At 40.1% G+C, this 16,525-nt stretch overlaps 1 protein-coding gene across 1 annotated transcript in view; it reads left to right on the top strand.

The window, feature by feature from the left end:
- The window catches only part of LOC135473347 (cadherin-related tumor suppressor-like), an 85,690-nt gene that overhangs the window by 60,015 nt on the left and 9,150 nt on the right, over positions 1 to 16,525 (top strand). Inside the window, exons 8-15 of the mRNA XM_064753197.1 lie at positions 6,657 to 6,837; positions 8,074 to 8,324; positions 8,758 to 8,951; positions 9,520 to 10,158; positions 10,444 to 11,228; positions 11,561 to 11,652; positions 12,199 to 13,907; positions 15,583 to 15,683. Of these exons, the coding sequence (XP_064609267.1) occupies positions 6,657 to 6,837; positions 8,074 to 8,324; positions 8,758 to 8,951; positions 9,520 to 10,158; positions 10,444 to 11,228; positions 11,561 to 11,652; positions 12,199 to 13,907; positions 15,583 to 15,683 (3,952 nt within the window). The remainder of the gene's footprint in view (positions 1 to 6,656; positions 6,838 to 8,073; positions 8,325 to 8,757; positions 8,952 to 9,519; positions 10,159 to 10,443; positions 11,229 to 11,560; positions 11,653 to 12,198; positions 13,908 to 15,582; positions 15,684 to 16,525) is intronic.

Genomic DNA, 16,525 nt, shown 5'->3' with positions numbered 1-16,525 from the left:
TTGAAGTGATTAGCTTCACCCTGGCTGCTCAGATGGAGGCAGGTCTAATGTGAGGTCAACCCTATGACCTCTCATCCTGATGAGGAATAACTGTAAGCTCTCTACCCCTACACCCCCCCCCCCCCCCCCACACAGGCTAAGGCAAGGGTCCAGACCAATACTAACCTTCCAAATTCTGAACAGGTGCTTGCTGATGTTGGACTGTAGCCTGCTTTAATTCTGGAATGAAATGACATATATAGGAAAAATTGTTTGCTTAGGTTAATGTACCATACTGTGGGATCACAAAGCGAGCTTAGACTTTGTTTAAAATTTCAGTCACTTTAATATTGTTATTTCTTAAATGACAAGTTAAGCATATTGCTTGACAAAGTAAATTCTGGGTAAGTTATCATAAAATGAATTTCAGCTAAAATAACGGAAAGGAATGTGTCAAGTTTAATGATTGAAATTTTCAGTTACGTCTAAGATTTCTTCATGATCCTTGCCCAGGATATAAAATACAGTAATTTTCACTGTAGAAAGCACACATGTTTCAGTGTATCATGAGTTGGTAATTCATTTTTCTTAGCTTTCTGCAAAGTATTTTTTATGAAAAATTTTTTTGTATCATAAATGGTTCTTCGCTGCTTCCAGGCGTGAACAGAATGTATGAATGAAGCATTGTGGCTTAGTGCCAGTGCAATATATCAGCCATCTTGTAGCAAGTGAAAAAAAGAATGAAGCTTGCATTGTATAATTTGTATGCAGTTGCATTGTGTTTGTTCGTGTTTGGTAAAATTGAATTTTTGCATAGCTGTATTTGAGATCCAGCAAGATGTTCCTTATAAAAAAAGAAAAAAAAGAAGAACCCCATGTAAACTGTAAGGGAAAGTGCAAGGGTAAACATTTAGCTAACAAGGCATAAGGTAGGTAGCCCAAGCCGGCCAGAGCTGTAAATTGTCTGGGCCTGGTGGGTGAGTCTGGCCAAGGCTTCAGGCAGTTGGTATATGACTGGGTAGAAACCTCAGGGCTCCCTGCCCTGAATGTTTACCATTCTAACCATACCACTGATAGCTCTCCTTACACACTCTGTCAAATCTGTCTGTACAATTCCACTCTAACTCACCCAATACTCTTAAATAAACCAATCTTTAGTCTTCAATCTGTAGTAGCCACTTTAAGGCCATTGCTCTGAATGATAGGCTTTCAGGGCCACTGCAGAAACTGGCTGACTTTAGGGACAGTGAAACAAGTGAGATTTTAGTGACTTTTGCAGCAAGGAAACAGCTTTTTTGCGGTTTTAAATGGACAGTAATTATTGTACATGAAACAAAACTTATCAGTTTTATATTCAGCTACATCATCGGCTATGAAGAAAGATCAGTATGACCGTTTCTGAACTCATGAGATTTAATTTTATATACACTTTATATCAATTTATATAAGGTTATAGATTTTGTTGTACATGTTATACTTTAGCTGAAAAATTCTTTTCAGCAGATTATAGATTAAATTCTCATACACTTGTGAAAGCTGGTATGAAAGTGAACACACTTTATGTAAGATGTGCATGTACAAAGTCTATGCTGGTAAATGTCACATATCGTTTGGCAAAAAGACTATGATTACAAGTACATGTACCTCCTAAATCTGATTGATTTTATTTCTTATGCATGACTTACAGTTTTTACAGCTCATTATCAGACAATCTCCACTCTCAATTGATTGTCACCGCAACACTTAAGGCCGCCATGGACTACAGTCTGCCTTAATGAAAAAGAAATGATTGCGTTTATTGGGTCTAAATTTAGATGGCCCTGTCCGTTCGGGTTTACATGTATATGATAGACAGGTTACACTGGATTGACGATGGTGGGAGGAGAAGGACGGGCGCTTACCGAATGACTGATAGCCCATCACAGCGGAGGTCGCATTCCTCAGATATCACCTGTATCTCTTACCTGAATTATGCTAATGACCAGGTGAAGTAATGAGTGGATTATGCAAAGACTGAGCTCTTATTAATGAGGTTATGTATTTTGTATTCTGCAGAGACACCCCTGTTCACATTCTCTAGCTGGGTACTCAGCAACACTGGTATTCACCTGCCTCGCCACTTAATGACAGACGATTTAGTTACCTGGTTAACGAGTTTGTTACCTGGAATTCTCTCTTTGACCGCTTTCCTTCTCGGCGTGTGAAATGAATATCAATGAGAAGAACAATTGCGTCCAGGAAATAATTAAATGCTATGTTAAACAGGAAATAATTAAATGCTATGTTAAACAGTTTTAGCAGATCTACTAGTACACCTTACTAGCGATAAGGTTAGATATTCATTCACTGGAATACTAGGTTAAGTCTTTATCTATAGTATTTACATGTACTTTTATCCCCTGGTGTAGCTCCCTCAAATTTTGACATCGTAATGGTTTTAATTGTTTTATGGGAATATAATTAATCAAGTAAACTATTACGGTGATCAGTAAGTAAACCATAACACCATGTTAACAATTTTTAATATGCATTCTGTTACAGTCAGGCATATTTGTCAATGTGTTAAGTAATATATAGTATACATGCTCCATTGATCTGCATCAGTGTTTTGTTGGCAGAGAATACAGGTACATTTATTTCTTGTTAGCTGTGAGAATATAACTGTACCTGATGCAGACTAGATATGACCTGCGATTTGTCCATACATGCAATTTACTTTCACTCCAAAGTAATCTTGTAAGTATTTAACGCTTCACCAGTGTTCACTAATGGTCACTGTATACATGCTTGACCAGTGGGTGTGTATTCAGGGTGGACAGAGGGACAGTGCCACCAGCGATGACAATTAACACACCATTGAAATTAAAAGATTCTCAGGGAAGACTGTCGCCCACCATTTCTGTCACCTTAATGAAAGTAGGGAATTTCACAGGTATGGTGTATGACAGTGTGATGGTAGACTGACCATAGAGATTAAGAGACAAAAGGCCACATACCTGGCCAAATAAGGCCAGTGGTCAGTTGTGAGAAAATCAGCCATAGCAGCACAACTCACATGTACATGACAATGTAATAATTGGCTGCTAATCAGCTCAATAATAACATATTGGAAATTTGGCGTTTGCACAATGAAGTAGAAGTACAGGCTGTTGCCTTTACCCAAATTGATATTGAGGTATGGATTCATGTGTGGGCATTTTTATGTGGTGGTAGGGGGGGGCGGATTGGGGACATTCTTGTGAAAATTCCATAAAACTAATTTGCTTGAAGTGTGACAGATTTTCCTGGTGGGAAAGATCCATGGATAAGCAACACCCGTTAGCTGACTTATGATTAGCTGTGTCAGACAGGGAAAGTTTCCACCCGAGAATATGATGGTGGATTTTCAACTTCTTGGTAAAATTCGAAATAGTGCAAATGGTAAAGGTCTGAACAATAATTTATTGTGATGTTAAAAAAAAAATTGGTTCAAAATGTGTATAGAGTATTAATTCTTGAATATCATAGTGTCTGTATGTGTATTTTCATGAAAGGATCTCCAGTATGGTGAGATCTCTCATTTAGTAATGCATTTGTTATAAATGTCTCCACATATCATTCACAAAACTAAATGGATAAATATCTAGTGTTAAAAATATTTGTATGAACAGTTTTTGAATTATATATTACATATTTTCACACCTGTACAGATAGCACTTATTAATCTGACAAGACTTATGTAAACAGGTAAAGTAAATGTGCCAAGTACACAAACATTGATACACCATCTAGCCCATCACCTCCATAGCACAGGAGTCACAGCTGGATATCTACAGGCTGGTTACCTGGGGTGTGTCAGTGGTTTGCTGCACCCCTAATTACAAATCACCTTACATAACCCCGCAGGTAAATGAGGGGCTAATGAGGCAGAATGGAAACACCCCCTTCCTAGCTATAGCTTCCCCAGCATAAATACACTTTCTCTCCAAAAATCCCTGCACCCTGCATTAGTTGCTAAGATTAGAGCTGAGTGCCTAAGGGCACACACCTCAGAATAATACTGATTGGGGCAATCGTTTACCCATTTCTCTTGTAAAACCCTTTGTTGATGTCTCTCCCACACAGCTATCTTATCTCCCTTGTTGTCTGTCTCTCCCCCCAAAGTCCTCTTTTATCCTTGTCCACACTTTTCGGTACCTTCCCCTTTGTGAGCGTGTACTGATCCGGCAAAGTTTGACCAGCCTAATGTCTGTGTGGACACGCTATGGTTAATTCATGAACCCTACCTGTAATTTAGAGGGGAAGTGAATGTTCGGGATTTAGTTCTGCCTGGCTGACTCGGCTAGCCTCAGCCTGCTTGCCAGCCCGCCAGCCAGCCAGCCCCTACTCACAAGGGACCATCAGCCTACAGCTTGTTCACAAATGCCTAACTGTGGTCCCTCTTTTTCATCCTTCAATTGTGCACAGTATTGCAAAACAGCAGGAGGTGCTACATTTACTTAGCACTAGTCTGTACTAATTTTACAAGCATTTGCCAATGGAAGAATATATTGGGTTGCAGGTTTAGGCTCTGAAATATTAATTCAATATCTTCATGTACTTTTAGATTTAGAAATGCAACAAATGAGTCAGAAATTACCTGTGCTTGAGTTTATGTAAGGAATAAAAATTAATAAAAATTCCTTGCGGAGATGATTAATTTCTCTTCTATGCAAAAGCCATGATGTTAAATTGTAAAATAAATGCAGCAGAATAGGTAGTGTATTATTCACCATTTTATGAGAATATATCATTTGATATAAATAAATAATATAAATATATAATTTTCATATTCTACCAGAAAAAAAAAAAAAACGAAGACTCCTAAATTTCTACACTGTTATATTCAGCAATGGTTTGGAACTTTCCTTCTCATCAGGGATATATATATATGTAAATAAATTTTTTTTTTGCTGGATATATTTACTTTCTTACCATGTAAACAACTAACATTCTTTTGGTTTTCTTTTCAAATCTACAGTAATTTATGAAACTAAAAAAATTCACATTTTATCCTCAGAACCACTTCTCTGTGGCATAACTTAAATGTTTGTATAAATAATTGGATTTTGGCGAGGTTTAAGTAAAGAGGACAGGGTGATATAAGAGAGGTTTTACGGGCATAAATATTTGTCATACCTGTAACATTTGCTAAAATAATGTATTCAGGGTCAGGAGCAGTTCTCCATGAAAAAGTGGACAAAAGTTATAGTGTTTCTTTGCTGGCTCGAGCTGACTTGGTGCCTCAAGGATTGGCAGTAATTTAAAGGTAGTGATTACTCTATGATGAATGTCTAAAGAAAGTGGCACTCTCCGTGTCAGCAAATTGAGCTGGGCTCTTAATTGGTGCATATTTATTATGCATGGCCGTCTTAGGGCTCTGTCAGACATTGCTGATGTGTTTTATGGGAACTTTGATGTGGAGGACAGAACGTTCGTGTAGATCATCCCTGACAGAGATTGATTAGGAGGTTAACTGGACCCCACTCATTAGTACAACACTACTTACCTGTCCCTAACGAGGGTCTCCTCTGTGACCTTGTCAAGGGATTGTCGGACAATTTACATACATATCTGTTTTCCCAGCTTAACACGTGTCAGAACAGATTTATGGAATGTTCTAAACCACATTCTGATTAATAACTGTATATGTATACTGTTTTAGGCTCATGGTGTAAAGTTTGTTCAGTAACAATAGAGCAGAAGTGAAAACTTGTAAAGATATGGGACAAAATTGTGTGGAGATGCTTTTACTAGTTTTTTTTTCATTACTCTGCTATTTAGAAAGTGTACAGTATTTAAATAAATATTTGTGGTTCTAGTTGCTTGAATAAAAAAATTATGAACATAGAACAGGATGCATACCATCTATTCCGCATTTACCCTTACGTACACATGCTCATGTAGTTAGGCAGATCTCCATAATTCTTTATTGTTCCATTATTTTTGTGCTTAGTTTTTGTTTATTTTGTATCATCTGGCGTCATCAAAGTTTTTTCATTGTTTTACTCTAAACTTATGCAGCTCTTATCTGTTTCTTTAGGAATCAGTGAATTCATGATATCACAATTCACATTGTTCTTTAAAAACATCGAGTCCATTAATGTTTTTTATTCTGCTTGCATTAAGCAAGTCAGACATCAAACATATCCCTAATAACATAGGGCTAACATGCCCTCTCAACTGAAGTGCTAAAAACCACAGATTTAATCATATCTCTGGCTCCTTAGTTTTCTTGTTTGCTTGTGTTTAGATGTTTTGTGAATAAGCAGTTTTGTGTGTGGTAGGAGTTGCGTGAAAAGAAATTTCTATGCTAGTCATTCTTCTGTCACACTTTTTTTTTCTTTTCTTTCCTTTTCGTGTGCCATTTCTTACATTTTGTGCTTTATTTGCATGGTCGCTCCTGCTTTTATTGTATATGTAATCTTTATTATGTTTGTCTCTGTCTTTTAGAACATGTTATATATATTTATGTTTTACAGTTATTTTTGTATTAACATGTACATGCTGTTTCATTTTAATGTCCATAACCATGTCCACTGCTATAATCATGTAAAGTGCACAGAACAAGGAAACTGCTGTCCTAGTAGCTATAGTTTTTATTCCCACATGGGGGGAACTGTATATGATTTCTCTATACAATCTGCCTCTGTTCACAGGTACACCACCGCTGACTGGTACAGGCACTATCAAAGTCATCGTTCAGGATGACAACGACAACACACCTACGTTTCAGCACCAGGATTACTTCGGGTCAGTTCTTGAGAATCTTGACAAGTACACAGCCGTGATGCAGGTCAAGGCCAGTGATGACGACGAGGGAATGAATGCAGAGATAAGGTAGGCACTAAAACTAAGTACATCGATTACAGTAACATATTTATATTCTGTTAAAACTAAACAAGTTAGAAGTACCTTTTCATATGCAAACCGGATTGACTATTGGACTCAGTTTGAAGTAGATCATTACTACATTGTCAGTTTGCTCACAAATCATCATGGTAAAAACAGTTTGGACCCGAACTGCTCCTGGCAGGAAAGGTTTTCCTTTACCCTTTTATTAGAAGTCATAATTAGTTGAATGGGGATCACGACAGGCGTCCTCAAGAGGACCTGTGCACTTGTATGCATGTACAGGAACAGACTTCATTCAGGCTTCAGAATTTGGTAGACCAGTGTAAAGACAATTGTATCCATCCATGTTTTTTTTTTCCCCCGTTGCAAGACATGCTGGGCTTTCTGAGAATGCAAGGCCTTCATTTCTCGGTGCAAGAGGTGAATCTTATCCAGCTTAGCACTGTTGAGTTTCCGGCCTGCTTAAACAAGGCTGTGTTCTCCTCAGTGCTTGTGTGCCCTACCCACTGTGTAAACCTGCCAGACGTTTTAAAGGAACAGTTGGCATGGCATGAAGCCCTCTTACTGTCCACCACCACTTCGTTAGAAAAAAAAAAAAAATACACGCTCTGATGAACTAGGGGAGGATTGGTGCTTCCAAGCAGCAGACGAATAATGTCAGTTGTTTGTCAGGGATGGTTTGATCGTCATTGAATATGGATAAATATGGTGCTTGTGTGCCAACCAAATACAGCCAGGAAGAGCTCAATTCCTATCTCCCCCTCAAGGGCCTGTAGTTATGTCATTGATCTGTCTGTTTAGGGCTGAGTTTTATTTTACTTTGTCTTTATATCCACATTTCTGCTTTTGCCTGAACCATGCTTTCAAGAACAAGCAATGTCATAAGGTTGGCAGTGTCACTGATTTCCCATTCATCATTGGAAATATTCAGATTTTGTTTAAAGGTTTTTTTTCAAAGTCATTGAAATCCATTGAGAAAGAGGTTATTTTGGGGATAAGTCCCAGAAAGTTTTGAATTTTCAATGTTAAGTGTATATACCATGTACAAAACTATGAATTCATACACATTGTAAGACGTCTTAACTTTTTTTTAACTTCTGATAGATTTCATTACTATCAGGTGTGTTGTGACATGCAAGAGAAGGCAATGAATGTCATACAACATATCAAATTCATATGAATTTCTCTTAAAATTTTCAACCTGCTTTTTCGGTCTTACAGGTACAGTTTAGAGGATAGTGCCGACAACCGCTTCACAATAGATCCCACCACAGGAACTATTATCACAATGACTTCTCTGGACAGGGAAGACCAGGATCATTATAACCTGGTTGTCATAGCAAAAGACAGTGGCCTTGACCCCCGCATGGCAACAACAAAGGTCACTATAGAGGTGGATGATGCCAATGACAATCGGCCCCAATTCGAAAAACCTCAGTATTCACAGACCATCCTTGACCCTACCGAACCAGGTGAGCTAGTTCAGCAAAAAATGTTTCATTCATACATCCTTCTGGAGAAGGCGATCACATATGGTAATGTGCCGATATCGAATAATGAGTTTGGGGATGGGTATGAGGGTGGTGGTGAGGTGTTGAATCCTCTGATAATGATCTCTGTAAGCTTTGTAGCCTTGGGTGTACTCATTCAAATATTGGAAAAACATTCTTACTTGTACGGTCATGACTTAATTCCATTTGTAGCATTTTTGTCCAATTCTTTTGTACCTACCTTGTACATAAAAACATGTTAGCAGAAACTTACATCACTTGCTAACTTACAACTTTTCTAAATTGCCATTTAGTTCTTAAACAGAAGTGTATTTACCTGTGCAAGATGTTTGTGTGCAGGCTTGATCTGTGAATATACAAGTGGACAAAACTTCAAATGTTCTTCTGTTTCCAGGAAATTTTGTTCTTGGTGTGACTGCCGTCGATAAAGATTCTGGACCAAACGGTAAAGTCCAGTATGTGCTGATAGGTCAGGACAGTGACAACTTCCAGCTGGATCCGACCAATGGCATTATAACAGCAAAGTCTCGCCTCACTGGGCGCAGCAGTGGAAAGACCTATAGATTTCAAGTCAGGGCCTCAGATATGGTGAGCACATTGCCCAATTCTAGGAAAAAAATGATTTTTCAGGATAAAGATATTTTTATGTATATTTAAACATCACTTTTTGTGCATTACTGAAGCTCCTGGCTGTTAAGACAAGATACCAGAACGTTGTTTATCCTTTTTCAATCTGTCTTTTTCTATTGTGAAAATACAAGTTCATGCACTACTCTTGTAGACAGGATATAATTCAGTTTTACATTCTGATCCCATTCTGCATTTTTCCTGAAATAAAGTATAATAATAATAATAATAGTAATAATGTTGTAACTCAGTAGATTATAGAATATACTTTATGACATAGAGTACAGTTTGTAACTAAACACAGTTGCCACTTTGTAACTGACTGAATACAGTCAGTACTTCGTGACTCTGAATACAGTTGGCCCTTTGTGACTGAATATAGTTGATTCTTAGTGATACGGAATACAGTTGCCACTTTGTTACTGAATACAGTTGCCACTCTGTGAATCTAAACACAGCTAATACATTGTGACTGAATACAGTTGCAAATAGGAATACAATTTGCCTGATACATTTGTTTCTCTTGCAGGCTGAGAGTCCCCAGAGTGACCAGACCACAGTAATAGTGCAGTTCTCCAGCGGTTCACCCAGTGCCAGACCACGGTTCACCTCAGAAACCACCGCACCACCACTGCTGGAATCGGTCAGCATCGGACAATCTGTGAAGACAGTCACAGCAACATCTACTCGCTCATCTGTCATCAATTACTTCATTGCTGGCGGTAATGTTGGGAAGGTATTCTTAGTGAATCCCAAGACTGGGAAGGTTACTGTTGCCAAGAAGCTGGACTATGAACTGACGCATCGCTACAACTTGTGGATTGAAGCAAGAGATCTGGGCAATCCTACCATCTCCCAGTACCAGCCACTGGTTATTGACATCAGGGATGTGAATGACAATGTGCCTCGCTTTGCCCATCAGTACTATAATGTCTCCATAGCTGAAGACCGTGGCGATCGACCATCCAATCTAAAACGGCCGGTCCTGAGAGTCTCCGCAACAGACCAAGATTCAGGAGAAAATGGCCGCATTGTGTTCAGCATTTCCCGAGGAAACATTGGCAATGCTTTCCAGATCAATCCTGGAACGGGTGAGATCAAAACCAATGGGAAGATTGACAGGGAAACTGTTGCTCATTACTCCCTCCAGGTGGAGGCTGCTGATCAGGTAAGATGTTTATGGGTGTTTAACTCTAAATTATTGCTCAGATGTGTTTTGAGCAATATCCCTGTTGTATTTTGGTGAATATGAAATGCAGTAATACATGAATACGAGATTAATCAGTATTTTAATACACCGAACTCCAGACTTGTAGCATGCTCTACTATCTCCTTAACGTTGACTGAGACCATATGATCTATTGAGTCATAGTGTGCTCAGTGAATGAGAACACTGATATTTTGTTTAGGCAGTAATGCTAATCTAAATGCCGGTGTCCTCCACTTGTTGTAGAGTACAACACAAAGAAACACAGCCTCGGCTTCTATTGATGTGTACATTGAGGATGTCAATGACAACCCACCTCAGTTCACGCGGCAGTCTGCCGTCAGCATCCCGGAGAACACTGAGGTCGGAGCGTTCATTTTGCGTGCAACCTCCACGGACAACGACATCGGGGAAAATGCTCGGGTTATCTACAGCCTGGGACAGAATCCCGGGGGAAAGTTTCGCATTGATCCCGACAGCGGAAATATCACTGTAAATGGTGAGCTAGATGCGGAGGTCAAGAATGTCTACAACATCGAGGTCGTGGCCACTGACCTCGCCTACAGACCATCAACTCCAGTCACTATCACCATACAGGATGTCAACGACAATGCCCCTGTATTCAACAAGTCTGTCTTCCACTTCAACTTCAATGAGGGCCAGAACAACAATGCTTTCGTAGGTCGCGTCTTTGCAAAGGACAATGACATCACTGCGCCAAACAACCAGTTTTACTTCACCCTTGAGAGACCATCGGCCATTTTCCACCTGGACACCAACATGGGGAACATCTTTTCCCTGAAGTCTCTGTCGTTCGTCCCGCCATTCCAAAGTCCGCCTTCATCAAATCATTATGAACTCGACATTCTAGCAACTGACCTTGGAGTCCCACCCAAGGTGTCAAAGGCCAAGGTTATTATCAGCGTGGTTGATGCCAATGACAATGCACCAGTATTCGAGAAGCCTTCATATTTTTCGGCTGTTGAAGAAAATGTGAAAGCCCAGGAGATTGTTTTGTACTTGAAAGCAAGGTATGATCGAAGTTACCCATTAATACCACTGAAATGACCAGTTGATATCATGGAAATGGCCATGGATTGCCACAGAAATTTCATTTAGCGAATGTCTATTTTTGGTTACGAGAATCATTAACATAAAGATTACAATTCTATAACCCGAAAACTTACATGTACTTCAGTGGCATGGTTTCGTGTTGATATTCAGTCATACTGTATATTAATATTAATTTTTGCACATAGGCAGTTACATAAAAGTGGAAGAGTTTTAATACATCTTTCAGAGAATAACAGCTGTGCTCAACAGTATTATTAAAGTAAATCTGTTCTCCTTGGTTTGATTTCAGTGACAAGTTGGATTACGGTGTGAATGCAGAAGTGATGTACTTCAAAGATGGTGGCAATGGTTCCAGTCTGTTTGATGTTGATCCAGAAACAGGTGAGTTAATGGGCAAGATGGTGAAGCATTTTAGTACTGGTTTTTCACAGCTAATCTTAATTTTTTAGGGTTGTCTAGTTACATGTATATGAATTTCTACTGAAAAATTACTTTGTCAGAAGCTATTTGGGTTGTTCGTTATGACCCAGGAGTCTCTCACCAATGCAGTCGCTGTGAGTTCAAGTCCAGCTCATGTTGGCTTCCTCTCAGCATGTGGGAAGTGGGAAGATCTGTCAGCAACCTGCGGATGGTCGTGGGTTTCCCCGGGCTGTGCCCGGTTTCCACCCACCATAATGCTGGCCGCCGTCGTATAAGTGAAATATTCTTGAGTACTGCGTAAAACACCAATAAAATAAATAAATAAATAAATTTGGGTTGATAGTGCTAGATATAATACAAAAGAAAATGAAATGCTTCCTTATTCGTATTTGACCTGCCTTCAAGTCTCAAATATGTGCTTCACATAGAGTTCTGCATTAACTATCTCTTGCTCTTATTATTATTTGCTGTGATCTAAAACTCTGGTTTGTCCCCTGATGTTAACAGGTGCACTAAGTGTGTCAAGGTCACTGAGTGGCTTGCAGAACAGAGACCTGTATGTTGTGGTCAAGGCACAGGACAAGGGGAATCCCCCCAAATCCACCTCTGTAGATGTCCACCTCAGTGTTACAGGGGCTAACCAGAACTCGCCAAGTTTCAGCACCACCACAAAGCTGGAGAGTACTCTTCCCGAAAATGTTTCCATTGGTTCTACAGTGACCACCGTACAAGCTTCGGACAGAGATCAAGGCCTTAACGGAGAGGTGATGTATTATATCACAGGAGGGAATGACCGTGGCCTCTTCAGCATTGACCACAAGTCTGGTGTTGTGACCGTGGCTAAATCGTTGGACTTCGATACTACGCCCGTTCACCACATCAACATTACTGCCAGAGACAGAGCTTTTCGTTCACGGGAGACAACTCTGGTCTTCAAACTTAGTTTGATGGATGTCAACGACAACCCACCTATGTTCAATCAGTCGCAGTACGACGCACACATTCAGGAGAACTCCGCCAACGGTACCTGGGTGTTCAGGGCACATGCATTAGATAAGGACAGCAGCACAAATGCAGTCATCGAGTACTCCATCATCAGTGACACGGATGCCCGAACTATGTTCACCATCGAATCACGCAGTGGCATCATTCGCCTCTTCGGCAGCTTGGATTATGAGGTGCGTAAGGAGTACACCATGACCGTGTTGGCGCATAATCGTGGGGCGGACAACCTGCGTAACACGACAACGATTGTTGTTCATGTGACTGGGCAGAATGAGTTCGTGCCACACTTCAGGCGATCCCTGTACGAGTTCACCGCCAGTAAGTCTGCTTCTCATGGAACTCCAGTGGGGTCGGTGTCTGCGACGGACAATGATCACGGGGAAGATGGAATTGTCTATTACTTTCTGGTCGGAGCGAGTAACCTTAGAGGATTCAAGATTGACATGAAGACAGGTGATATCACAGTGTCTGGAACATTAGCCGGAGTGCCTTCTTCTGTCATCAGCCTGAACGTTCTGGCTAAAAACTGGGGAAGCATTCAAGGAAACGACACAGACAAGTGTGTGGTGCGTATCAACATTCAGGAGAGTCCATCCCAGCCGTGCGGTGACTACTATTGTCAAAACGGCGGCCAGTGCATCAAGGCTGGCGGAGACACAGTATGCAATTGTCCCTCAACATGGACAGGTCCAAGCTGTAGCATTGACGTCAATGAATGCGACCACAGCCCTTGCAAGAATGGGGGAACCTGTCACAACACTGAAGGGTCGTTTTACTGTAACTGTCTCGGCAACCAGGGTGGAGACTTGTGTGACGGCTCGCAAAATTTCTGCCAGCCACAGCCCTGTCTCAATGGCGGCACGTGCCAAAGCGACACCTCAGGATACGTCTGTAAATGCAGCTTTGGATTCTGGGGCAAGGAGTGCGAGCGGAGTGCCTACAGCTTTGCCGAGACCTCCTACCTTGAGACGTCATCATTGGACACCTACCAGAATCAGCTCTCTGTGTACTTTGCCACAGTCCAGAGCCATGCTCTACTCCTATTCAACCCGGGCAGTTCTCTGGCAGAGTTCCTGGCCCTTGAGATCGTAAGTGGTAAAGTTCGTTTTTCTTACGCCGTGAACGGTGCAGTGGCTCCCACCAGATTAGAAGTGCCTGTGGATGTGTCAGACGGCAGGTGGTACAAAGTTCAGGCCAACAGAGGACAACAGGTGAGCCATTTATACCTTGTTGAATTAGATTGATTTTGCAGATTTTGATTTCATATTCAAGGTCACCTTATGCCCTCCTGGAAGGTTATGAAATGAGCAGGATTATCATTAGTATTCCTTCTTAAATGAAATGGTATTTCATATTAAACTGTTTTGTTTTTTTCATTTATCACATCCACAAACAAATGTTTGCATTCATTTCACAGCTTACCAGTGATAACCAAATTCCAAGACTTTGTTAGGTGTCTTTTTCATTGGAAAGAATGCTAAGTTAATACTAAATTTGAGTTAAACTTACATTATCTATTTTCAAGTTACTGGCCATGTAAATATTGTCTTAGAAAGAGAACATCTGTTAGCACGAGTTATTCTGTTACGAAATGGTCTCCATGAAATCACTTCATTCGAGTGTTAGTGTCACGGACATGACACTTGTTCCTCGAAGTCTGCCCAGACAGTTGTCATGATTCTATTCAGTGACTTCCAGATTTAAAGTTTTTGATTAGGGTAACAATTACACTGATCAGGTATACTTTTACTCCACCTGTGGAATATTAAACACACCTCTGGGGTGTGTGTGGTTGAGACTGATCTTCAGGCTACATCCACTCCTGCTCTTTAATAACTGACTTCAGCTGTCATACACTCCTGTTACCTGCCATACACCTGTCCCCAATCTGCTGCGGGATCTGAGCTTAACACCTGGGCAAAACCTCTGTCTTAAGAGCCTTGTGACAATCCCCGTAATCAGTCTGGAAGAAGCCTGCATATCAAGAATCTCTCGGCTGTGTGGTGTATGAATATGTCTGTGAAGTTGAGAAACACATTCCTACACATCTGTCAGACTGTGTAGTGGCAAGAGCAGCTTGGTGAATTGGATACTGTTTTCACTGGAAGTTTCTTTGCAAAATGATAGCAAAATAATCTTCATTCCTTCCACAATCATCTATATTATATTATTATGAAAGAAAGCCTCTTTTTTGTGCTGTTTTCTGCACATTTTAAGACATTACATAAGCAATCCTTTAATATTCTAAAGTAATAGTGGTTAATATACTTGTACAAGTATCATGGGTTTCTTAGAAAATGATTAGAATTATTCTTCATCTGAACACACGTACATGTGCCTGTAACATTACACCAGATGATGTCGTCGTGAGCTCCTAGGCAGGTTATCTTGAAGAAGCTCCTTTGCAGAGACTTCCTTCACACAGTTTGGTGGACCCATGAACAACTACTACATTCAGTACATCAATCACTCAGTTGACTTATATATGTTAAATTCAGTCCTATTGTATGAAGTTTGACTTAGTGATTCAGTTCGATCACAATCAGAACTCATTCATTCAAATTGATGAGGCATATGTATGTACCATTGGTTGACTTTTCACTAAAGCTCACTCTGCGTGCTCATTCTGTTGTGAGAAGCCTAGAAATAAATTTTATTTTTTACAGGACATAACTGAAAATATTCCAGTGATGCACTTTATTAAAAAAAAATGTCCCAATGTTATTTACTTGGCAGTTTTGTTTTGTACCAAACAGTTTGCCCTAGTCAGAATACTGTTTGGTGCAGGACGTTATTTTGTTTGTTTATTTCTTGCTTTGTCTAGTAAATCAGTCATTCAGTCACGATGACAAAGTACATGTATGTACCACTCTTTGATGTTTTTAGACAAGCTCTTTGAAGGTGACCTTGTGTCCAAACTCTGGATTTGATTGTGAGGATTGCCGTAATGGAGACTCGACCTGCCATGCCACAGCTCTGTCATCAGGGTAAGTCTATCATCATGCTTGTTAACTCCCAAAACACCAGTTTCCTCCATCCATGAAACTAAACAGCCATTGTGTAAGTGAAATACTGAATTCACCTAAAGTTTAGCTTTTTCAGGTGGTAAATTCTGCTTAAACCTAATTGATTCGTCCATCTTATAGGTCCATTTTATAATGTACACATCATACTTCTTATATTTAGGAAAGATGTTAGTACTGCTGAAAACTAAAAATTGCACTTTTCGAAAAGCTTTTCCGGAAAAGTAAAGAAATGGATATGACGTTCATGACAAGCACTAACCATATGAGGAAAGAGAAGCTGTGTATTCTTGTTACAATTACATATTTACTGGCTGAAAGGAGCAGAGCAGATGTCCTAAAAACAGAAGAATTTGGCAATTAGTTTATTTAAAGTTGGATTAGGGGGCCTCCGTGGCTCAGTCGGTTAACGCGCTAGCGCAGCGTAATGACCCAGGAGTCTCTCACCAATGCGGTCGCTGTGAGTTCAAGTCCAGCTCATGCTGGCTTCCTCTCCGGCCGTAAGTGGGAAGGTCTGCCAGCAACCTGCGGATGGTCGTGGGTTTCCCCCAGGCTGTGCCCAGTTTCCACCCACCATAATGCTGGCCGCCGTCGTATAAGTGAAATATTCTTGAGTACGGCGTAAAACACCAATCAAATAAATAAATAAATAAGTAAATAATAAAGTTGGATTAATTTTTTATGAGAAAACTTTGTACTGGCATCAGGTTTGAGGCCTTTATGTCTTAAATTTACGATTATGGTATTTTTGAATGAAACACCATTCAACTAAATTTCAACTAATCAGATATGAGGAATTGTTATGT

The sequence above is a fragment of the Liolophura sinensis genome, chromosome 8 (genome assembly GCF_032854445.1).
Source record: "Liolophura sinensis isolate JHLJ2023 chromosome 8, CUHK_Ljap_v2, whole genome shotgun sequence".
In the NCBI taxonomy this organism is placed as follows: Eukaryota; Metazoa; Mollusca; class Polyplacophora; order Chitonida; family Chitonidae; genus Liolophura; species Liolophura sinensis.
Note: the sequence above shows the minus strand (reverse complement) of the source record. Positions and strands in the feature narration are given on the sequence as shown.